Source organism: Trachypithecus francoisi, unplaced genomic scaffold (assembly GCF_009764315.1).
Source record: "Trachypithecus francoisi isolate TF-2019V2 unplaced genomic scaffold, Tfra_2.0 Lachesis_group8, whole genome shotgun sequence".
NCBI classification, from domain to species: domain Eukaryota; kingdom Metazoa; phylum Chordata; class Mammalia; order Primates; family Cercopithecidae; genus Trachypithecus; species Trachypithecus francoisi.
This window is the reverse complement of record NW_022681473.1, coordinates 107,661,446-107,684,690: the sequence shown is the minus strand read 5'-3', so window position 1 is coordinate 107,684,690 and position 23,245 is coordinate 107,661,446. Positions and strand designations below refer to the sequence as shown.

The 23,245-nt window shown below is 49.4% G+C and overlaps 2 protein-coding genes and 1 non-coding gene across 8 annotated transcripts; 2 read left to right on the top strand and 1 right to left on the bottom strand.

Moving 5' to 3' along the window:
• Positions 1-412: 412 nt before the first annotated feature.
• RNF26 (ring finger protein 26) lies at positions 413-22,963 on the bottom strand. 4 transcript variants are annotated; one of them, XR_004435768.1, is made up of 4 exons: positions 22,824-22,963; positions 21,348-21,458; positions 16,171-16,312; positions 7,075-7,113 (listed from the first exon to the last, which is right to left on the bottom strand). XR_004435768.1 is itself a non-coding variant. In XM_033205173.1 (2 exons), the coding sequence occupies exon 2, from the start codon at positions 2,602-2,604 to the stop codon at positions 1,303-1,305; it is 1,302 nt and encodes a 433-aa protein (XP_033061064.1). In that variant the 5' UTR covers positions 2,605-3,625; positions 16,171-16,257; the 3' UTR covers positions 413-1,302. The 4 variants fall into 4 exon arrangements, 1 of the variants encoding a protein (XP_033061064.1); XR_004435767.1 differs by lacking the exon at positions 7,075-7,113 and adding an exon at positions 8,656-8,699; XR_004435769.1 differs by lacking the exon at positions 7,075-7,113 and adding an exon at positions 11,812-12,168.
• On the top strand, positions 16,188-23,046 carry LOC117080276 (translation initiation factor IF-2-like). 3 transcript variants are annotated; one of them, XM_033205175.1, is made up of 3 exons: positions 16,188-16,312; positions 19,617-19,768; positions 22,021-22,815. In XM_033205175.1, the coding sequence occupies exons 1-3, from the start codon at positions 16,203-16,205 to the stop codon at positions 22,074-22,076; spliced, it is 318 nt and encodes a 105-aa protein (XP_033061066.1). In that variant the 5' UTR covers positions 16,188-16,202; the 3' UTR covers positions 22,077-22,815. The 3 variants fall into 3 exon arrangements, 2 of the variants coding, with proteins under 2 accessions (XP_033061066.1, XP_033061065.1); XR_004435770.1 differs by lacking the exon at positions 16,188-16,312 and adding an exon at positions 22,959-23,046 and having other exon boundaries at positions 19,055-19,768; positions 22,021-22,095; XM_033205174.1 differs by lacking the exon at positions 22,021-22,815 and having other exon boundaries at positions 19,617-20,447.
• On the top strand, positions 17,428-17,554 carry LOC117081910. The gene has a single exon (XR_004436374.1). It is a non-coding gene; the product is annotated as a small nucleolar RNA ACA64 (small nucleolar RNA).
• Positions 23,047-23,245: the final 199 nt, after the last annotated feature.

Below are 23,245 nucleotides of genomic sequence, written 5' to 3'. Positions count from 1 at the left end.
GGGATCCGAGGGTAAGACTGGACTCCAGGCAGCAGGAACCCCATGATCCCTCCCCGGAAGACGGGCCCCGGGGGAGGAGCTGGGAAGGCTGACTCAAGGGGTGAGATGGTTCACATTCCTCTCTCCAAGGGCTTAATTTGGGCAAAAATAGAAAAAATACAGAAGGCTTTTCGAAAGCCACGTGTGTGAGGGGACGAATCAGAAGGGATGACAGCTCACAGAGCCACGCCTGGCATGCACTCTCCCCATGACACAGTCTTCCCAGCCTATCTTACCTCCTTCCCTGTCTCCCCCGCTAAAGCCCAGGTACTCCCCCAGCCCACACTTCTGACTCCAGAAGGGCTGAAGGATGCTGATGCAGGGTCTGTTGCCTTGACCAACTGCTCCCTTGCAGGGATGCACAAGAGACTGTCAGAGCTGTCAAGATAACTTTATTCATAGGAAACTGGGCCAGAGACCCCTCAGGAAGCTGCAAGCCCCTGGGCCCTGGCCCCTTCTGTATTTGGACCCTAGTGAAATGTGCACAGTCTGCCCTCTCCAATGCCAGGGAGAGACAGAGAGGAATGCCATTTTTCTGTGTGATGTGGGAGTGAAAGGGGAATGAGCAGAAATCTGGTTATCCCTCCTGAGACTTGCAGTGAGCTGGGGTGCCAGAGAGCACGTGGTCCCAAAGTCAGGTGCAGATGCGTCCCCCATCCCAGGGGTAAACTCCTGAGCCCAGCTTTTGGATCAGGTTGGGAGGGAGCCTCATCAGACGATGACAGGCAGAGGTGGCTCTGAGGGTACCTGAGAGATACTAACCCCAAAGCCTACCAGGGCCCAGGGGCTCTGGCTGAACACAAAGGTTCAAGATCATCCGAAGGCCCCTGAGTTGCCAAAACACCCAAATAACACTGGTCTGTTGTAGCCACAAAAGCTGGGGAGGAAATGTGAAGGAGGCAGGAAAAGGACCCACAGATCTCCAACAGAAAAACCAGAAGCAGAGATCTCGGCAGCTGGGTGGGCCCTGGGCAAGCTGGAGGACAGCCCACAGCAAACAGTCTCAGGGCCCTTGCATAGTGACATACTCACCACCCTCAGCATCGAAGGGACCCACTGGGTAAGGAGAAGCTATGTTATCCTGCCCCCACCCAGATCATAGTCTTCCATCTCAATGTCCTGGATGTATGGCTTGGAGGCTTGGCAGGACAGCCACAGGGGTAGGAGGGATTCAGACCAGGACCCGGAGATGAGGTGTTAATGCTGTCCTAGCGTGAGTGCCTGCGTGGAGCGTGGAGGGGTGGGCAGGTAGGGAAGGAGTCTTCAGAGGTAGACATTGAGGGTCTGCAGGATGCCCCGGCGGCACAGCGGGCAGTTGCGGTGGTAGACGGGGTGGCGCATCAAGATTTCAGTGCAGGCCTGGCACAGGCACAGATGCCTGCAGGGCAGGAGCAACACCGTCTTGCTCTGGTCCTGGCAGATGACACACTTCTTCCGCTCCTCTTGCTCCTTCAGCAACTTCCATGGGTCTTGCCCGCCTGGAGGCTCCTCCTCGTTGAGCCTCTCTCGGCCCCTGGCAGGTGTCGCTCTGATGGTCCTGGCCTCCTCCTCTTCCGCCTCTGATCTGCGCCCCGCTTCAGGAAAAGTGTCCTGTCTCCGGGTCCTAACTGAGAACACCCTCATAGGGTCACCTTGGGGGGCTCCAGGTGCCCCTCCCCGGTTCGGCCAACTCGCCAGCTGCAGGCTGCGGCTCCAGACTCGGCGCCAGGCCTCTGAGCCCAGTGCTAGGCGAGAGAGCCGCATGACATCCTCTCGAAGACGGTGGTAGGATGGCCGGGCATGGAGCTGGTTGAGTGCCTGGGTAGCCAGTCTCAGGGTCAAGTCTGGATGCAACACAGTCACCGTCACTGCCAGCACGCAAGCTAGCAACACCAGGCCAGTGAGATTGACAAGCACAAAGCTGGCCAGCAGGCGGGCAGCTGAGGCCAGCAGCTCCAGGGCTAGTTGGCAGGGTGTCCAAAGGAGGATGGCCATGGCCACAGCACTGCTGGAAATGTGGGCTAGGAAGGCAGCCACTACGTCCGTCATCCTCCACAGAGGCCCGGTCACTGTATCCCACAGGGCCAGCACCAGGGAAAAGAGGTTCTGAGTGCCGATGAGGCAGATGTTGACCAGGCTGTTGATCACATAAGCCACCAGGCTCATGGCAATGGCACAGATGTCACAGGCCTGGCGCAGCAAAGCATGGCCATTGGAGACCACACTGACGACGCCCCGGTGCAGTATTTCCCTGCTCCGCAGTGCCCCGTGAGAGGCCAGGTGCCCCAGGAGCTTTAGGCTCTCCAGGCCAGAGCAGCAGCTATAGAGCAGGGTACACAAGGCCTGCAAGCCCCCACATGTGAACCGGACCACGGCTTCGATCAAGGCCAGCAATGAAAGCAGGACTCCGCGGCCCAAGTGCAGAAGACTAGTCAGTACCGTGTGCGGCAGGTTGTAGACGAAGGCCAGGAGCCAGGCCAGGGAAGCCAGGAGGGAGGACACCAGCAGGAAGTTGAGGTCCAACATCAAGGTCAGCACGTCCAGCACCAGGCCCACCCCATTCACTACCAGGTACACTGCCTCCATGATAGGGCTATGGAGGTTAGTCCAAAAGAAAGTCTGGCTCCTCGGTTGTGGGGTTGTCAAGATTGTCAATATTTTAGGGGGTCTGAGATTAATATGGAAGGAAAATGAGCAGTCTCCAACACAGGGGGTATCAAGAATCTGAGGAAGAAGTGGGTAAGAGGGAAGAGGAGTCTTGGTAGAGGGAAAGGGGGTTAGGTGCCAGTCCAAGAGTCCAGGTTTTGAAGATGGGCTGTTTGGGAGGGAAGAGCCCAAACATCTCCAAAGCGAAGGCGAGCCCAGGCCGTAGGAGCGACCTCAGCTTTGGATGCCTGATGTGGCGAACCACGGCCGGGCAATGGGTCAGACCGGGAGGAGACGGGGAACGGATGGAATGGGATCGGACTGGATCGGATCGGGTCGGGTCGGGCCGGGGCCGGGTGGGGTCGACGCAAGCTGGGCGCGGGCTCGCAGTCCAGCTACGCAGGTGCCCCTGTCCCCGCCCGGCCCCCGTCCTCCAGTTAGCGGCGCTTTGCACCCAAAAGGGGAGTGGGAGAGGCAACCAGCTTCAGCAAACCCCAAGCGCAGCCTCTACTCCGCTGGGCGCCGCCATCTTGTGTGCAAAGGGGTGGAGCCAGAGGGGTGACGAGGACGACAAACTCCAGCCAATCGGTGAGGGCCAACCACAACTACGTCAATCACTCATTGGTCCGTTTGAATGGCGCCCGAACGTATTTACTTTCCAAAGGGAAGGAGCGGCGACAGATTAAATCCCCTCCCCCTTGAGGCGGGGATTGGCTCGTTGACGGGCAGCGTCCGAATACGTTCTCCTAGCCCCGCCCCCTAAAAGAGCAAGGCCTTGGATTCCCCTTAATTTGGGAACTGTTCTTTCTCCCGGCCTCTGAACGCGAGCTGTTTTTCTTGGCTTGGGTCCGAGGTCACTGCCTCTGGGCTGGGCTTTGGAATAGCACCTCCTTCGCAGCCTGTTCAGATCCGTCTCCTCATTCTCTTCATTTATTCATCTATTCTATCATTTGTTGAGCTCCTACAGTGCATTGAGGATACAAAAATTTTAAGACAGTGCCTGAGGTTCACAAGGGAAAGCGGATTATTACAGGGGATTCCCAAACTGCTACTCTAAACTTTCCGCACTAGGTTTTTCAACATCTCGGAAGATTACTTCATTGTCATTGAGAAAAGGTGGCTACAGATTTAGAAACAGCTCAGCTTCCTACCCTGGGCCTTCCTACCCTAGAGTGCAGTGGCGCGATCTCAGCTCACTGCAACCTCTGCCTCCTGGGTTCAAGCGATTCTCTCCTGCTTCAGCCTCCCGGGTAGTACAGGCGCCCACCACCTCACCCGGTTAATTTTTGTATTTTTAGTAGAGACGGGGTTTCACCATGTTGGCCAGGCTGGCCTCCAGCTCCTGAACCTCGTGATCCACGCGCCTCGGCCTCCCGAAGTGCTGAGATTACAGGCGTGAGCCACCAAGCCTGGCCCTGCCCTTTAATACTCAAACAATAGTCAAAATATATTTGAAACACCATCCCAAATATATTGGGAATCCTGGGGTTTTCTACTAACTCCAAGGATACTTAGCGGACTCCTAGCGGACTTACCTTTCCCCTGGTTACCTTTGCTGAATTTCCTACTTGGGTTGAATTCTCCATCTCCACTCCTGGGCTCCTCAAATTGTCCATCCCCCTTCACTCTGCCCTGAACACTGCCTCAGAGTCCTTCATTCTCCAAAGCATCACTGATAAGAAGCTGAGGTGTGCAGCAAACCTTTACTGAGGCCATGGGGTCGTGGTAGGGGCTACGCTATAGTGCAGAGGAAGGACTGCAGTCGCTGAAACTCCTCTGGCTTCTTCCTACCCTTTCTCTCTCGCTGCTCTCAGGCCCTGCCCAGGTTATGGTTTGTTGTGTTGTGATGTGTTGCTGATGTTTTTATTTTCCCACTTGCATCCTCCTGCCAGTGTCAAATCTTGGAGAATGTGCCCACCTCCCTTTCAAGATACTTGATCCCATCACCCGTACCATCTCCTCTTCAGGGATCTTACTTGTCCAGTGAACACTATGTTGTTATTAATCCATCTTCCTGCAGCACTTGACACCACTGACCACTTCCTGCACCCTTGGCCTCAGAGGCATTACCCTTTCCTATATTCTTTCTGTTTCCATCATAGCCTCCTCTCCTGTATACACAATGATTTCTAAATTTGTGTCTTCAGTCTGAACCTGTCCTGCAAAGTTCAGGCTCCAGCTGCTTCCTGGACATGAAGAGTTCCTAGGTATTCCACTGGTGCTTCCTATTCAATATGTCCAAAGTCTAACTTGGCAAACGTGCTGTGCCTGCACTATGTGCAATTCACTGGCCAGTTTTCCACACAAAGAAGCATGTAAAGGCCTTCTCAGAGTTGGCAGGATCCTCTAACAGAGTATTTCCATTTGTTTAGGACCAAGACCTCCCCTGTGAGTGATCTGAGACTCACTAATGCAAAGCCATCTTTAATGAGCCACAACCCTTGACTCCCAGGAAACTTAGCAGGTAATCCTGCTTTGGGCAGGGACAAAGACTCCAACTGGCTTTAGGGAGGAAGTTCAAATTGTTTGACAATGTTAGTCCCAGGGATTGAGAAGAAAATAAGCCAGATATTGAGAAGGCTGAACACCTTGAAGCTCTATCCTTGCAGTATTTTCTAATGGAAGACGCGGTGTAAAGCCCTCTGGAAGCCTGCTCTGGTAGCAGTTGATTTCTGCTGTTGTGCTAACGTCAGGGGTTTTTTTGTTTTGTTTTGTTTTGCTCAGTGTAAGATTCTAGCTGGGACGATAGAAGGGATTTTCAGAGACTATGAGGATTGAGGATTAAGAGATTAGAAAAAACAGAAAAGAATGTCTAATTCAGGGCTTTTGTTTTGTGCTATTGTGTGTATTATGGTCCTCCCCATCATCTCCTCATCAATCATTCAGTAAAATCTATATTATTGCCATGGTTTTAGGTTTGTCTTTTATATTTTCTTTTTTAATTATGCAAATCATTTACAGAGTCCCAAAGTCAAAACTTTATAAAAAGATACAGTCACAGAAGGTTTGCCTTCATCCTTGTACCCTCTACCCTGTTCCCTCCCAGTGCCACCCAAGTTTCAGAGGACCCCAAGTATTACAAACATAGCCAAAAAATGTCTCCATAAAGGAGCACCTGGGGTCCTCTGTCAGTCAGGATCCAGTGCTCATTACTGGTATGGAAAAGCCTATAACCCCAAACATCAGCTCTGCAAACAACACGGTTCAGCGGTTCAGGCCCGAAGAAGCTCTTCAGCTCTTCTGCACTTTTTTTTTTTTTTGAGACAGAGTCTTGCTCTGTCACCCAGGCTGGAGTGCAGTGGCATGAGCTCAGCTTACTGCAACCTCCACCTCCCAGGCTCAAGTGCTTCTTGTGCCTCAGTCTCCCTCAGTAGCTGGGACTACAGGCGTGCACCACCACACCCAGCTAACTTTTGTATTTTTAATAGAGACGGGGTTTCGCCATGTTGGCCAGGCCAGTCTTGAACTCCTGGCCTCAAGCGATCTGCCCGCCTCAGCTTCCCAAAGTGCTGGGATTACAGGCCTGAGCCACTGTGCCAGCTCTGTCCTACACATCTTACAAGAAGAAGAAAGAAAGAGAGAGAGAGAGAGAGAGAAAAGAAAAGAAAGAAAAGAAATTAACGTGGTTTGTGCAATGTGGCTAAGGAACATTTTTCAATATTAATTCCTATTTCTCTTTAAATTTGCATATATGTAAATCTAGAGAAACACGCATGTGTATTTAACTAGCTACATTCTAGTTTTGACTTAAGGAAAAACTAGTTTTCCCTAGTTTTGCACTAAGGAAAAAACCTACTTACAATTTTAGTCTTTGATTTAAAAGATTATCAAGGGCAAGTCTGATAAAAGCAATGACGTGGTTAGTAAAGATAATAAAGATGAACAAGCCAGGATTTTGGCCAAAAATCTAGAAGCATTTTTTGATGATATGTCCCCTGTGTGGCACATAGTTGAACTAGTTATTAGAAGACACAGCCTAATTGTGCTGATAATAATGGCATCTTTGAAAAACTAAAAAGATCATATGCAATATTCTGGATGTGCCCAAAGATGAAATATCTTGGAAAAAACTATATCACAATTGACCGTACAACTACTCTTGCATACATGATGGGAATGCTGGCTAAATGCTGTTAAAACAAGTCGATTTAATTTAGACAAGAAACTAGAAGGGCTGGGCACTATGGCTCACACCTGAAATTCCAGCACTTGGGGAGGCCAAGGTGGCTGGATCGCTTGAGCCCAGGAGTGCAAGACCAACCTGGGCAACATGGTGAAACCCTGTCTCTACTAAAAATACAAAATATTAGCTGGGCGTGGTGGCATGTGTCTATAGTCCCAGCTACTTGGGAAGCTGAGGTGGGAGAATTACCTGAATTTGGGAAGTTGAGGCTGCAGTGAGCTGTGATCGCACCACTTTACTCCAGCCTGGGCAACAGGGTTGAGACCCTGGAAAGGAAGGAAGGAAGGAAGGAGGGAAGGAGAAACTAGAAGACTGAGCAGAGTTAAGAAGATTCACAAAGAGCAAATTATGGTCTCAAATGGAAAATCAAATTACCCTTGCATGTGCGCTACCCACAGATATTTGAGATGATTGCTTAGTATGAATAATATTGATAAAAGTGTAACCAAAATACTGTTCATTTGGTTATTTTTTTAAACAAGTGATGAGCCAATATTGATACTTTATTATGAACTGAAGTCCATAGTTTACATTAGGCTTCACTCTTGGTGGTGTACATTCTATGGGTTTTGACAAACGTTTAATGACATTTATCCATCATACAGTGTTATAGAGAATAGTTTCATTGCCCTAAAAATTATCTGTGCTGTGCCTATTCATCCCTCCTTCCCCCCAGACTCCTGGCAACCACCAATCTTTTTACTAGTTCCATAGTTTTACCTGTCCTAGAACATCATATAGTTGGAATCGTACAATACATAGCCTTTTCAGATTGGCTTCTTTCTCTTAGTAATATGGATTTAAGTTTCCTCCATATCTTTTCATGATTTGATAGCCCATTTCTTTTTAACACTAAACAATATTCCATTGTTTGGATGTACTAGCTAATTTATCCATTCATCAGTTGAATGACATCTTGGTTGCTTCCAGGTTTGGGAATTATGAATAAGGTCTGCTATAAACATGCATGTACATTTGGGTGGACATAAGTCTTCAACTCATTGGGTAAATGCGAAGGAACACAATTGCTGGATCATAGGTATAGGGTGAGTATTTTTAGTTTTGCAAGAAATCACCAAACTATCTTCTAAAGTGGCTGTACCATTTGCATTCCCACCAGCAATGAATGATAATTCCTGTTGCTGCACATCCTCCTCGGCATTTTGTGGTGTCAGTTTTGGGTTTTGGCCTTTCTAATGAGTATGTAATGGTATCTCATTGCTGTTTTAGTTTACATTTCCCTGGTAGTACATAGGGTGGAACATCATTTCATATGCTTATTTTGTATCTGTATATGTTCTTTAATAAGGTGTCAAGGTTTGGGGCCCACTTTTAGATTGGGTTGTTTTCTTATTTTTAAGTTTTAAGAGTTTGTTTTATGCCAGACCTATAGTCGCAGCTACTCAGAAGGCTAAGGCAGGAGGACCACTTCAGGCCAGGAGTTCTGGGCAGTAGTGCACTATGCCAATCCGGTGTCTGCACTAAGTTCGGCATCAATGTGGTAACCTCCCAGGAGTGGGTGACCACCAGGTTGCCTAAGGAAGGGTGAATCAGCCCAGGTCAGAAATAGAGCAGATTGGTCGGGCGCGGTGGCTCATGCCTGTAATTCCAGGACTTTTGGAGGCTGAGGTGGGCGATCACAAGGTCAAGAGATAAAGACCATCCTTGCCAACATGGTGAAACCCCGTCTCTAAAAAAATACAAAAATTAGCTGGGCATGGTGGCACGCGCTTGTAGTCCCAGCTGTTCAGGAGGCTGAGGCAGGAGAATCGCTTGAACCTGGGAGGCAGGGGTTGCAGTGAGCTGAGATCGTGCTGCTGCACTCCAGCCTGGTGACAGAGTGAGACTCCACCTCAATAAAAAAAAAAAAAAAAAATAGAAAGAAAGAGCAGATCAAAAATCCTGTGCTGATCAGTAGTGCCCTCGTACCTGTGAATAGCCACTGCACTACAGCCTGGGCATCATAGTGAGAACTGTATTAAAAAGAAACAAAAAAAAAAAAAGAGTCCTTTGTATATTTTGGGTAACTGTCCTTTATCAGATGTGTCTATTGCAAATATTTTCTCCCAGTGTGTGGCCTGTCTTCTTATTCTCTTGAAAGCTGCTTAATTTTGAAAAAATAAAAACACAGGAAGGTTAAACCAGAAATAAAATTAATTACTACAAGGGGTGGGGGGTGGAGGAACGGAATGGAAGGGATGGAGAGGAAGTGACACTCCTTTGAGTATACTGGTTTTGTATAATGTTGACTTTTTTTTTTTTTTTTTTTTGAGACAGAGTCTCACTCTGTCACCCAGGCTGGAGTGCAGTGGTGCGATCTTGGCTCACTGCAACCTCTACCACCTGGGTTCAAGCAATTTTCCTGCCTCAGCCTCACCAGTAGCCAGGATTACAGGCGCCTGCCACTGCACCTGGCTAATTTTTGTAGTTTTAGTAGAGACGGGGTTTCACCATCTTGGCCAGGGTGGTCTAGAACTCCTTGACCTTGTGATCCACCCGCCTCGGCCTCCCAAAGTGCTGGGATTACAGGCATGAACCACCACATCTGGCCTAATTTTGACTTTTAGAAGAATGCTAATGTTCTTTTTTTTTTTTTTTTTTGAGACGGAGTCTCGCTGTCACCCAGGCTGGAGTACAGTGGCCGGATCTCAGCTCACTGCAAGCTCCACCTCCCGGGTTCACGCCATTCTCCTGCCTCAGCCTCCCGAGTACATGGGACTACAGGCGCCGGCCACCACGCCCGGCTAGTTTTTGTATTTTTTAGTAGAGACGGGGTTTCACTGTGTTAGCCAGGATGGTCTCGATCTCCTGACCTCGTGATCCACCCGTCTCGGCCTCCCAAAGTGCTGGGATTACAGGCTTGAGCCACCACACCCAGCCCGCTAATGTTCTATATATTCAAAAATTAAATTAAATCAATAGAAATGAGAAAGAAAAAACCAACATGCAAATAGAAAAAATAAACCCAGCTGTGTTTTGTATAGAATAATATACCCACACAAAAAGGGGAGGGGTACAAGCTAACTGTAGACCCTCAGCCTGGGGGGAGAAAAGGTCCCTTGAACTATTTATATTAATTTGTTTTCCATAGAGATATGAAGGTAGTCATTCTGAAACTGCTATTTTCTATATATTGTAGGATTGAGTAAAATGAGTAAATATTGTTGGGAACCAGAGCTCTTTGGAAGAAAGGAGGCATAAACAGAATCCAGGAAGGCAAGGTAAAGCCCTATTGAGCAAGATCAAAGTAAGAAGTTACCAGTGGGCTGGGCAAGGTGGCTCACATCTGTAATCCCAGCACTTTGAGAGGCAGAAGTGAGAGGATCACTCAAGTGCAGAAGTTCAAGACATTCCCTGGCAACAAGTGAGACATACCCTCTCCTACAAAAAATGAAGAAACCAGCCAGGCGTGGTGGTGTGTCCCTGTAGTCCCAGCTACTCGGGAGTCTGAGGTGGGAGGATCACTTGAGTCCAGGAGGTCCAGGCTGCAGTAAGCCCTGATCATGCCACTGTACTCCAGCCTGGGTGACAGAGTGAGACCTTGTCTCCAAAAGAAAAATAAATAAATAAGTTACCAGCATAACATATCATTTGTTTCTCCTAGCTCTGTCCACTGAATGGGCCCAAAAGCAATGAGCACCCTAGTAGCAATGAGCACACTTAGTGCCCAGATCTTAATTTCTAATTACCATTCCCCCTAAAAGGAACCAGGGTTCCTTGGGAAAATGGGTGATTCCAGGGCTGGGACAGAGAAGGAACAAGGTAAGCTTGGAACATCGAGTGTGCCAGAAAGAAAAAAAGTGATCCCAAAAATTGTTGGGGGAAAGGGGTGGGAGGCATCAAAGGACTCAGGAGCCAGCTCAGAGGTGGGCCGATCTGGGTTGATTTCAGCATCCAAAGAAATACAGAGTAAAGGACTAAAACCCATTTAATAACATAGGAGTCCATGAGTCCAAACGGATTATAAAAAGATACCAATAAACAAATGAGAAGAGAGGGCTCTTCTTTATAGTCAAATGTGGGCTGGCATGTGTGGAGGAACGTGCTGGAGGTTAAAACCACCATTTTAGGCTGGGCACAGTGGCTCACGCCTGTAATCCCAGCACTTTGGGAGGCCGCAGCAGGTGGATCATCTGAGGTTAGGCGTTCGAGACCATCCTGGCTAACATGGTGAAACCCCGTCTCTACTAAAAATATAAAAATTAGCTGGATGTGGTGGTGAGCTTCTGTAATCCCAGCTACTTGGGAGGCTGAAGCAGGAGAATCATTTAAACCTGAGAGGCGGAGGATGCAATGAGCCGAGATCGCACCACTGCACTCCAGCCTGGGCGACAAGAGCAAAATTCCATCTCAGGAAGAAAAAAAAAAAAATCACCATTTTACAGCCATCCTAGTAAAGACTGGCTCAGGCTAGAACCACCAAGGGATGCTAAATCTACATATTACTTACGCATTGCTCAAACCTGGAGTACACAGCCATAATCTAAGCATAAGGATACATCAGGCAAATCCAAATTGACAAACATGAAAGACAAAGTCTGAGAAATTTTTCTAGACTAAAGGAAAGTAAATGAGACCTGCCAACTAAATGCAGCAGAGAACTCTAGACTGGATACAGTACCAGAGGGAAAAGTATCAAGAATGCCAACACTATTGGTATTCTTGTCCAACTGGAATAAGGACTATGGATTAGAAATAAGTATTGCTTTTTTTTTTGAGATGGAGTTTTGCTCTTGTCGCCCAGGCTGGAATGCAGTGGTGCAATCTCGACACACCACAACCTCCACCTCCTGGGTTCAAGGAATTCTTCTGCCTCAGCCTCCCGAGTAGCTGGGATTACAGGTGCATACCACCATGCCCAGCTAATTTTGTTTTGTTTTGTTTTTAGTAGAGACGGGCTTTCACCATGTTGGTCAGGCTGGTCTCGAACTCCTGACCTCAGGTGATCCACTACCTCAGCCTCCCAAAGTGCTAGGATTACAGGCATGAGCCTCCGCGCCTGGGTAAGTTAAATTTTTTAAATCTGGTAACTGTACCATGGTTACATTGGAGAAAATCCTTGTTTTTAGGAAATACTGAAGTATTAAGGGGTATAGAGACATGATGTATGCAACCTACTCTCAGGTAATTCATTAAAAAAATACACATGTTGCACACACATATGATATGGTGATGAATAAAAAGCAAAAACTGTTATTAGTTGGTGACTCTAGGTAAAGCGTCTTTGAGGACTCTTCATACTATCCTTGCAACTTTTCTCTAAGTTTGATGTCATTTATCTCTCAATCTCTCTCTCTCTCATTCTCCATATATTCCATAACCTATGAAGGAAAAAACCCACATGCCAATAATTTCCAAACTAATTTTCTGGCCAACACCAAGTTATAGTCTCAAATGAAGAGAGATTTGAAGAAATGTAGCCACATACTCCCTTTTGAGGTTTTCTTTATAATATCTCAGCATTAAAGAATTATAATATCTCACCTAAGAAATGATTTAAGAGATGGCAAAAAAAATTACACCATAAATGATAAAGATTTATATATGATTAAACAATTTTACAGCCTGGGCAACATAATGAGAGAGACCCCAACACTACAGAAAGTTTAAAAATGAGTCTGGGCGCAGTGGCTCATGCTTATAATCCCAAAACTTTGGGAGGCCAAGGTGGGTGGATTACTTGAGGCCAGGAGTTCAAGATCAGACTGGGCAACATGGTGAAACACTGTCTCTACTAAATAAATAAATAAATAAATAATAAATAAATAAATAAATAAATAAATAAATAAAACACATGTGCAGGTTTGTTATAAATGTTAAAATAATAAGTAAATAAATTAGCCAAGTGTGACGGCGCATGCTGTGAGTCCCAGCTATTTGGGAGGCTGAGGTGGCAGGATCACTTTGAGCCTGGAAGTTCAAGGCTGCAGTGAGCTGCGACTGCACTACTACACTCCAGCATGGGTGACAGAGCGAGACTCATTTCAAAAAATAATAAGAAGAAGAAAAAAATAAAAATATTTCAAATATTTTCTGGGATCAAATATTTATTATATGTAACCCCTTTAAAATATTTGAACATGACATATAAAATTTATGATTCCTTTCTGAATCTAAGTCTTGCTTAACATATTAGTAATAATTTCATTTGCTAAGGCCTCAGCAGAGCAGTTTCTCCATATTAAAATTAATTTTTTGGCCGGGCGCAGTGGCTCACGCCTGTAATCCCAGAACTTTGGGAGGCTAAGGCAGGTGGATCACCTAAGGTCAGGAGTTCAAGAACAGCCTGGCCAACACGGTGAAACCCCCTCTCTACAAAAATACAGAAAGTAGCTGGGCATGATGGTGAGTACCTGTAATCCCAGCTACTCAGGAGGCCGAAGTGGGAGAATCGCTTGAAACCAGCAGGCAGAGATGGCAGTAAGCCAAGATCGCGCCATTGCCCTCTAGCCTGGGTGACAGAGCAAGACTCCATCTCAAAAATAATAATAATAATAATAATAAATTAATTATTTAAGGCCGGGCATGGTGGCTCACACTTGTAATCCCAGCATTTTGGGAGGCAGAGGTGGGCAAATCACTTGAGCCCAGGAGCTCAAGACCAGCCTGGGCAACATGGCAAAACCCCATCACTACCAAAAAACCTAAAACAAAAATTAGCTGAGTGCGGTGGCACAGTGATCGCAGCTACTTGGGAGGCTGAGGTGGGAGATTCACTTGAGCCCATGTTGTAGAGGTTGCACTACAGTGCAGATGTTGCAGTGAGCTGAGATGGCACCACTGCACTCCAGTCTGGTGACAGAATGAGACTCTGTCTCAAAAACAAAAACAAATTGCCCGGGGCGCGGTGGCTCATGCCTGTAATCCCAGCAGTTTGGGAGGCCAAAGCAGGTGTATCACTTGAGGTCAGGAGTTGGAGACCCGCCTGGCCAACATGGTGAAACCTTGTCTCTACTAAAAACACAAAAAATTAGTAGGGCATGGTGGCATGTGCCTGTAATCCCAGCTACCTGGGAGGCTGAAGTAGGAGAATCATTTGAACCTGGAAGGCAGAGGGTGCAGTGAGCTGAAGTCGCACACACTGCAGTCCAGCCTGGGCAACAGAGCGAGACTGTCTCAAGAAATATATATATATTATTTTTTTGAAGACCTCAGAACAACTATGACTCAAGAAAGGCCAATTAATTTGGCATTATTGGCAATAGAACATGAATTATGAGAAATGTTTTATTATAACAACAATTATTGCATTATTGGCAATAGAACATGAATTATGAGAAATGTTTTATTATAACAACATAATTAAGGAATTTCCTGAAGTGAAGGCAAGGAAAATTAATTTATGGAATAAATAGATAATTATGAATTGTGTATCACTTTATTACTCATCTAAATATTGCTAGTCCATCATAAGCGTACCCAGGCAATAATATATGTAATAATATATGCAATAATAGCTAAGTTAACTTATCTTGGATATTTTGTTGACTTTGGATCATACAAAAACCATAGCTTTACTTTTTTTTTGAGACAAAGTATCTCTCTGTCACCCAGGCTGGAGTGTAATGGCACAATCTCAGCTCACTGCAACCCCTGTCTCCTGGGTTCAAGTGATTCTCCTGCCTCAGCCACCCGAGTAGCTGGGATTACAGGCAGGTGCTACCAGGCCTTGCTAATTTTTGTACTTTTAGTAGAGACAAGATTTCACCATGTTGGTCAGGCTGGTCTTGAACTCCTGACGTCAAGTGATCTGCCTGCCTCAGCCTCCCAAAGTGCTGGGATTACAGGCGTGAACCATCATACCCAGCCAGTTTTACATATTTTTAAATTTTGTCATTAGAAGGTATATTTGTCAAGGTAGGAGGATAGAGCATACCAAACAGTTAGTTAACTTTCAAATATTTCAAATATTTAGACGTATGATATGACAGCCTGCATTTATACCCTGCCCTATCTTCACAAATATTATGAGGGTGGAGGGTGTTCCTTCTATCCCTCTTTAGGTAGCTATTTGTATGTTTTTTATTATTTATTTATTTATTTATTCATTTGAGACAGGTCTTGCTCTGTCATCCAGGCTAGAGTACAGTGGCACCATCTTGTCTTACTGCAGCTTTGACTTCCCAGGCTCCAGCGATCTGCCCACCTCGGCCTCCTGAATAGCTGGGATTACAGGCATGCGCCACCACACTCAGCTAATTATTGGAATGTTTTTGTTTGGGTTTTGGTAGAGATGGGTTTTCGTCCTGTTGCCCGGGCTGGTCTCAAACTCCTGGGCTCAAGCCACCCACCTGCCTTGGCCTCCCACAGTGCTGGGATTACAGGTATGAGCCATCTTGCCCAGCCATATACCTATCTTTTTAATTTAAAATCATGTTCAGTAAAGACTGTAAAGAATAGCCTTCCCTTCTCATTTATTTGTTTATGGATATCTTTTTTTTTTTTTTTTGAGACGGAGTCTGGCTCTGTAGCCCAGGCTGGAGTGCAGTGGCACGATCTCAGCTCACTGCAAGCTCCGCCTCCCAGATTCACGCCATTCTCCTGCCTCAGCCTCCTGAGTAGCTGGGACTACAGGCACCCACCACCACGCCCCGCTAATTTTTTGTATTTTTAGTAAAGACGGGGTTTCACCGTATTAGCCAGGATGGTCTTGATCTCCTGACCTCATGATCCACCCACCTCAGCCTCCCAAAGTGCTGGGATTACAGGCGTGAGCCACCGCACCCGGCCTGTTTATGGATATCTTTTTATTATCAGTTTGGAGTCATGGATTCCTTTTTTATTCCAATTGAATGGGTTTTATTCCCTTATAGTCCACACCAGTGTATAGAGATTGTCCTCATTGTTTTTTGTTTTGTTTTTGTTTCTGTTTTTGTTTTTTTGAGACAGAGTCTTGCTCTGTTGCCCAGGCTAGGGTGCAGTGGCACAATCTTGGCTCACTGCAACCTCTGCCTCCCAGGTTCAACCAATTCTTGTGCCTCAGCCTCCCGAGTAGCTGGGACCACAGGCATGCACCACTATGCCTGGCTAATTTTTGTATTTTTAGTAGAGGGGGATTTCACCATGTTGGCCAGGCTAGTCTCGAACTCCTGACCTCCAGTGATGGGCCTGCCTCGGCCTCCCAAAGTGTTGGGTGTGAGCCACCGTGCCCGGCCTGTCCTCATTCTTTTAACAGATGCATAGTACTCCACTGTGTGGAGTTGATGCAAGGATTGTTTTTAGTGGACTCGGTGAAGTGCTGTATCCCACCTCCAAGAGGTTGCCAAGGGGATCTCAGTCACATGTGGATGACATAAGGGAAGAGTCCCCCTCCCCACACTTACCTCTGATTCTACTGTGGGACTATTATGATAAAATGAACTGGCTTGTTGGAGGTAAAATAAGGCCACACTCAGTGTGCAGGAGGCAGGCTCCCCAGAAGGGATTGGCTGTTTTCGACCTCATCACCCAAGGGAAAGGAGGGATCTGAGAAGGGAAATGGAAACTTAGTAAGAGGGGCCTTTTGTTCTGTCCCTCTGGGGCCTGAGCTCTAATGGATTTAAAGTCACTTGTGGTTGCTCCCTTGCTTAACACTACCGTTTATACACAGCCTGTTGCTCTGAGTAATTGACCATGGCTTACAAATCCTTTGTAATCTGGCCTCATCCTTCACTAACCTCAGCCTTCCCTTGAAGAATATTAACCAACTCCTAGCAGCCCCCTGCACATAGCGAGCTCTGTCACACTTCAGACAGCACAGCCCACTCCCATTTACCTAGTTACCTCCTATTCATCACCTAAAATGAAGCTAGACATCAACTCTTCCAAGAAGCCTTCTTTCATCACCTCAGGCTGGGTTAAGTAACTGTTTTATGTGCATATTTGCACCCTGGTATGCAGCTCTTTGTGTTATAATTATTTATTTGAATGTCGCCCTCACAAGACTGTACGTTTCTCAAGCACATGACCTTTGTTTTTAGTTATCATCCTGTCTCCAGCCCCCAGCTTAGTTCCTGACTAGTGTGCCGTATCCCAAATCACAATACACATATGCACCGAGTTATGAGACAGAGAAGGGAACTACAATGCCTCTCTTCACCTCAAATCCTGTCTGCCCGCATATCATCCCTAGCTTTGTTGCAAGGCTGTCATTACCCAGGATGAAGTGAAATAGGACCCAAGAGTCTGGCTTCTGCGATTCATCAATCCCGCTTTTCAGTCCCCCATCCTCCCACCTGCTCTGTAAGATGAGAAAACAATTCAAACTAGCGGCACCAGGGGGCGCTCTCAGGCCAAGATGAAATCAAGAAACCACAGTAAACCTAAATTCCAATGTCACATCATTTTTTCCATTGCTCAAGAACCTGCAGTGGCTCCCCATTGCCCACCCTATCTTAAGCTGTTCCCCTATAACCTAAGCCCATCTCATCTGCCCAAGCTCCCACGTGCATGTACCCTCTACCGTGCTGAATTTCTGCTTAGCCATGTAACTCACAAGGGTGATGCCAAGGGGTAATGGTGTAGCTAAAGCTAGCCCCCTCTCCACTTAGGTAGATCTGGCTGCGTCAACCACTCACATCCCTCTGGTTGGGGAGCCCGGGGTTGGATGAAAATCATCCTGGGCTTTGCCAGTGGCCACAAGTGAGATTCAGTGCCCAGAGCTTCTAGGGGCCTCAGCTCACCATGCACTGCCCCGTGTGTGGCAGTGAAACCCAGGCCCTGACAGGTGCCACGTAAAAATAAATACATAAATAAAGCTATCCTCAATGAGCTCCAAGTAAATGGATACTGGAAATGAAAGTAGTGGACTAGGCCAGGTGAGGTGGCTCACGCCTGTAATCCCAACAATTTGGGAGGCTGAGGCGGGTGGATCACTTGAGGCCAGGAGTTCAAGACCAGCCCGGCTAACATGGTGAAACCCCACCTCTACTAAAAATACAAAAATTAACCAAGCGTGGTGGTGTGCCTGTAATCCCAGTTACTCAGGAGGCTGAGGCAGAAGAATCGCTTGAACCCAGGAGGCAGGGGTTACAGTGAGCTGAGGTCAAGCCACTGCACTTACGCCTGGGCAACTGAGGAAGACCCTGTCTCAAAAAAAAAAAAAAAAAAAAAAAAAAGTAGCGGGATTGCTATGTGAATATAATCTCAAGACAAGCCACCTACCCCACCAACTCCATCTTCTAGCCGAATGGCTACTCTGACACTTTCCGATAGGGAAATTCTGTAGTTGTCCATATAGGTGCCCCTTGCATGGGTCCCATCTCTCTCTTTTTGCTTGTCATTTCCCCTACCTCAAAAGATCATTCCTCACTCCTCCCTATCTAAACCTGACCTTTCATTGAAGGCTTCATATTTCTGGAAAGACTTTCCTAGCCAGCACAGTCCACATTGACACTCCCTTTTCTGAATCCCAGTCACACTTCCTGTCTTTACCACACAACTGAGCTCTTAATTCAGCTGTAATTATTACACATAGAGTGTGCAGGTTTTGGAGTTAGTTAGATAAAACTTGGTTCAAATTTTAGTTCCTTGGAGTGAAGACAAAATTCTGGAACTTGATAATGGTGATAACTGCACAGCATTGTGAATGTGCTTAATACCACGGAACGCTGACGTTTAAATTGGCTAAAATTCTGTTATGTGCATTTTACCACAATTATTTATTTGTTTATTTTTGGAGATGAGGTTCTCCATATGTTGTGCAGGCTGGCCTTGAACTACTGGGCTCAAGCAATCCTCCTACCTTAGCCTCTCGAGTAGCTGAGACCACAGGTACACACCACAGTGTCAACTGTTAACACAATTTTTTGTTTTTTTGTTAAGACAGAATCTCATTCTGTCGCCCAGGCTGGAGTGCAGTGGCATGATCTCGGCTCACTGCAACTGCCGCCTCCTGGGTTCAAGCAATTCTCCTGCCTCAGCCTCCCCAGTAGCTGGGACTACAGGTGCGCGCCACCACACCCAGCTAATTTTTGTATTTTTAGTAGAGATGGGGTTTCACCATGTTGGCCAGGATGGTCTCGATCTCTTGACCTTGTGATCCGCCCGCCTCGGCCTCCCAGAGTGCTGGGATTACAGGCGTGAGCCACTGCGCCCGGCCTCTTTCCTCCCCTCTCTACTCCCGGCTCCAATATCAGCCCTGGCAGGAGCAGTGAGGGTCCCAGGCCTCGCCGGGGGTGGGATGGAACCCACCTTCTCCAAGGCTCCCCCTGGGTTGCTGGCAGCCCCGTGTGGCAGGGAAGAGGAACTGCCCGAGCGTCCTTCAGGGAGGAGAGTGGCCAGAAGACGGCAACATGGCGCCCCCAGGTTTCCCACAGGTTTCCCTCCTGTAGACCAGCTGGCCCTTCCCTCAGTGACGACTCAAAGTCAAATTTGAAGAGCTCTCTGGGGACATTCCTCTCCCTGGGTGGCGGTATTTTGGAGAGCGGATGTGAACTTCCCTGAAGGGGAGAGGTGTAAACTCCCAGCATCCTGCTACCACCCCCGCCCCCATCACCCTTCATTTCCCCAAGTGCAGGCTGGGGGCAGAGGAGAGGGAAGGGGATTACGTGCTGGGGTCGGGGAACCGAGATCCAGGGTATCACCGCTAACAGCAGCGGGACACGCAGAGCTGCAGGGAGACCGAGCCGCGCCCCCGCGGAGCCGACGCTGCCATCTGGCTAGAAGGCCCCACTCTTTCTTTAACCAGAGGTCACAGTCTCACTGCCTACCCAGGAGGCAGTCCCGAGACGCCCCCTACGGCCTGGGTTTTCTCCACCCTGTCCCCGCGCCCACCCCAGCTCTGCCTTCCCTGGCTGCACCGCTTTGTAAAGAGGACTGCTGGTCAGACGGAATCACTGCGCTGGCCCGCGCTGGGTCGGGCCTGGGGACCGGATCCGGGACTTCCGGAGAGCCCCAGGGTCCCCGCGCGCCCATCCACCCGCGGTCGCCTGAGCATTTATGGTAATGTTTGGGTTGGGGCGAGCGGCCGGATCCCCGCCCCCTGCCTCCGCCGGGCGGGACCTCGAGGCCGGCTCCTGGGGAGCTTAGCGCCGGCGCCTTCCCGCCGCGGCCGGGTCCCCTGGGTGGAGACCCTGGGTGCCGGAGGCCTGAGGTCCGGCAGGTGGGCTGGCCCCCGTGCGGAGGCTCCTAAAGCCGGGGAGTACCAGAAGGACAGTCCCCAGCTGGTCCGAAGAGGGGTCCGCGGGGTTGGGGGCTCTGATGGGAGGGCTATAATCCCCCTCAACCTACCCTAACCACCCACTGCTGCCCACCCAATCCCCGCCTCTGGCTTAAGAGTCCATCATCCCCAGGAAGAGTCCTGATGCATCCACATCCTTTCTCCTTCTCTCCCCCCACTCCCTGGCAGGGAAGGGGCGGAGGGAAGAGGCCAGCAGCTCTCAGGGGAGTCGTCGGAATGCTGGGAGCCTGGGAACAGACCCTGCGGTCCCTGGGAAAGCCAGGCTGTGGGAATCCCACCGTCAGCCCCCTCCCCATGATGGGCCACCGGATGTCAGAGACCCCAGTTCCCCAACAGGGATCTTTGTGAGGGTGGGCCCCGCCCCCCAGTTCAAGCCCCAGGCTGGCTCGACCCCAGAGTTCAGTAGGCCAGCTGTGACGAAGACAGCCCCTCCTCCGCTCTCCGCCCTCCACCCCCCTCCCCACCCTGCTCCAACATAATCCTCCCCATTGTGCCCGTTGCCCCCTCCCTCTGCTCCCCCTCTCTAGACCCCTGTACAATGGGGCCTTTGCAGCCTCCAGAATGGAGATGAACTCACGGTTTTTCCAAGTTTAAAAATAGCCCCTCCCATCCCCCAGAAGGCCACCCTCCCTCTCTCCCAAGGTGTTGTGGGGTGCACCTCCATCTGGGCTGTGCCTCCTTCCTCCTGCCCTGGGTCAGGTGCAAGGACATGGGTGAGACAGCGTCCGGCGGGAGCAGGGCTGCTTCCCCCGATTCAATCTCTTCCCCCACATCTCCCACCGGCCCCCCAGTACAGTATCCGGTTTCCTGCCCCCCCACCCTTTTCCACCCTGTTTTCACTCCTTCAGTACAATCTTCTCCTACTCACACCCACATTCTGGAAAAATTCTCCACCTTCCCCCCCCTCCAAAGACCCAGGCCGGATCCTATTATCCGGCCTGGCCAGGAGGTTCCCCAGTCTCCATAACTGCCAAGATTGTTGGGACTCCCCCACCCCATGTTCTCATAGCAGCTGCAAACACCTCTTTATCAGCTTCCTTCCTCAAGGCCCAGCCCACCCTTCTCACATCCTCACATCCTGGTCAAGGCCCCTGGATCCAGAAGGATGGGTTGGAAGTCACTAAGTTCCCTATGCTGGAGCTGAGAGAGGACACTTGGGTTCCAGTCTTGCCCCTTCCCGGCCTCTGGGGACAGGTCCATCCTTGTCTTTTTACCTCCAACTCCCCAGGGCTCTACTTCTCCTTACAATGAGCTGAAAGCTCCACCCACCCAGGAGACTGTGGCTGAGGAGCCCAACCAGGAACCCCCCCCACCCGCCCCACCTGGCCTCAATTTCTCCACCTGTGATCAGACCTATACCAGAGACATGCAGAGGGCATCATGCGCAGGAGGGTCCCTCATGTCTGAGGGGCCCAGGTCCACCATGGGGCTGGAGGAAAGCAGCCTTCTTGCCTGCAACCCAAGGAGGGAAAAAAGAATAAGAATTAGGACTCTGCCCCCAGGGCCTCTTCTGGCCCTGGCCTACATCTGAGCCAGGCTCTTCCAACCCAGACCATGTGCTGGGGCCCTGCAGGGTGGAAGGCCATGGCCTCCTCCTCCAACTCCCTTCTGCTGGCTGTCAATCCTGTCCTGCTGGAAGTCCAGCAGCCACCTTCTCTCTCTTGCTGCTGCTGGAGTGCTAGCCTCCGGCCTCTAAGGGGAGCTGAGGGCTGATCCCCTTCACCTTCCTCTCCCCTTCACCTTCCGCTCCCTCAACCCTGCTCCCTGCCTCCATTCCTGAGTCCTCTCCGAGGTCCTGACCCCTCTTTAGTTTGGAATCCCAAAGTGCCCACCTCATGAGACCATCCCGAAGCTGTCTATCCTGAGGCTATGACCCACTCCCGAGCAGCCTAGACAGCCCCAGGCTACTGGCTTCCTTAAAGGACAGTCTTCTGTGCTTGTTTGGTGGGGCCATGCAGGGGAGGGGACGTCACCCTGGACTCTAGGCTCTAACCTCATTTCCCTTTCACTGCAGAGAAAAATCCTCCACCCCCACCTGGCTTCACTCTCCTCCAGCGGAAGAAGAATTAAGAACTGACTGTCCTTGGTGGTTAGCTGGCTTTGTTTTCAGGCCAGAGAGGCGAATGATTAGTTAATGGTGTTAAGTGAAGGAAGGGGGTTGGGCAGGGAAGCCAGCTCCATGCCCAGCCAGGCCTGCCAGGGCAAATGGCATCCTTCAACCATTCCCACTCCAGCCCAGCAGACAAAATATTCTCATCTATTCAGCTCTGGGCCTGGGGCCAGTCCATAAATTCACTCTGGAGGGGGAGCCAGGGTCCTCCTCTTGTTCTCCCTGCAGGCTCCAGGCTCCAGGCTCCAGGCCCCTGGCCCGGCGGGCCTGGGTTCTGCACAGCCTCTGGCTGGAGACTAATGGCCATGGAGGAGGGGTCGGCAAAGCTCTGAATGACAAGGCTGGTGTGGTTTGCCAGTCATCTCTGCGTCATCAAAATGCCACCCTGAGTATGCTCTCAAGTCACCTGGCCATCTCTGGGGTTTGCCGGCTCACCCTCCACCTCCCGCAGCCAGCAGAGGGGTGGCCCCGCTGGGCAACACACCTCTACCCAAATCCAGGCCCCTGAAGGCGCACCAGGAGATGTGGACCCCTTTTCTGAAGCCAGGCTGCGGGGGTCACAGTGAGGCAAGAGCCCCTCCCCCTCCCTAGAGCCTTAGTTCAAGAGGCCAGAAGACCCAGGGAGAAGTCTTTTTGGGAGAAGAGCAGCTGCAGAGCTCCCCACCCAAGCAGGGCCGATTTGGTTCTTCCCTCAGCTATGGACCCACCATCAACAGGGGAAGACGGGGTGGGGTCAGTGCTGCCGGGATCCTTTCAATTATCGGGAACAGCAACAGGTTTGCAGGGTCAGGCTGGGGACCCTCGTCCATTAACTCTTTCTTCTCCTTGTTTCTTTCTCTTAGGTGAGGGGAAAATGAGTCCCAGGGTAGGCTCCAGAGTGAAGAGGGAAGAAACATGATTCTCAAGGCCCAGGTCTGGACAAGTGTAAACCCTTGGGCCTGCGAATTCAGCCCCCTCCTTCCTTTCTCTGGTCAAAGGCTAGACTTGCAGCAGCTTGGGTTTGAAGGGACAGCCCAGAAGGCACCGTCTCCACTCCCCATGCAGGTACCTCTGGTCTGTGGGACTGGTGCAGGGTTCTTCTCCCAAAGCTGCCAGCACTGTGAGGCTGAGGCAGTGCCAGGCCGGCGGC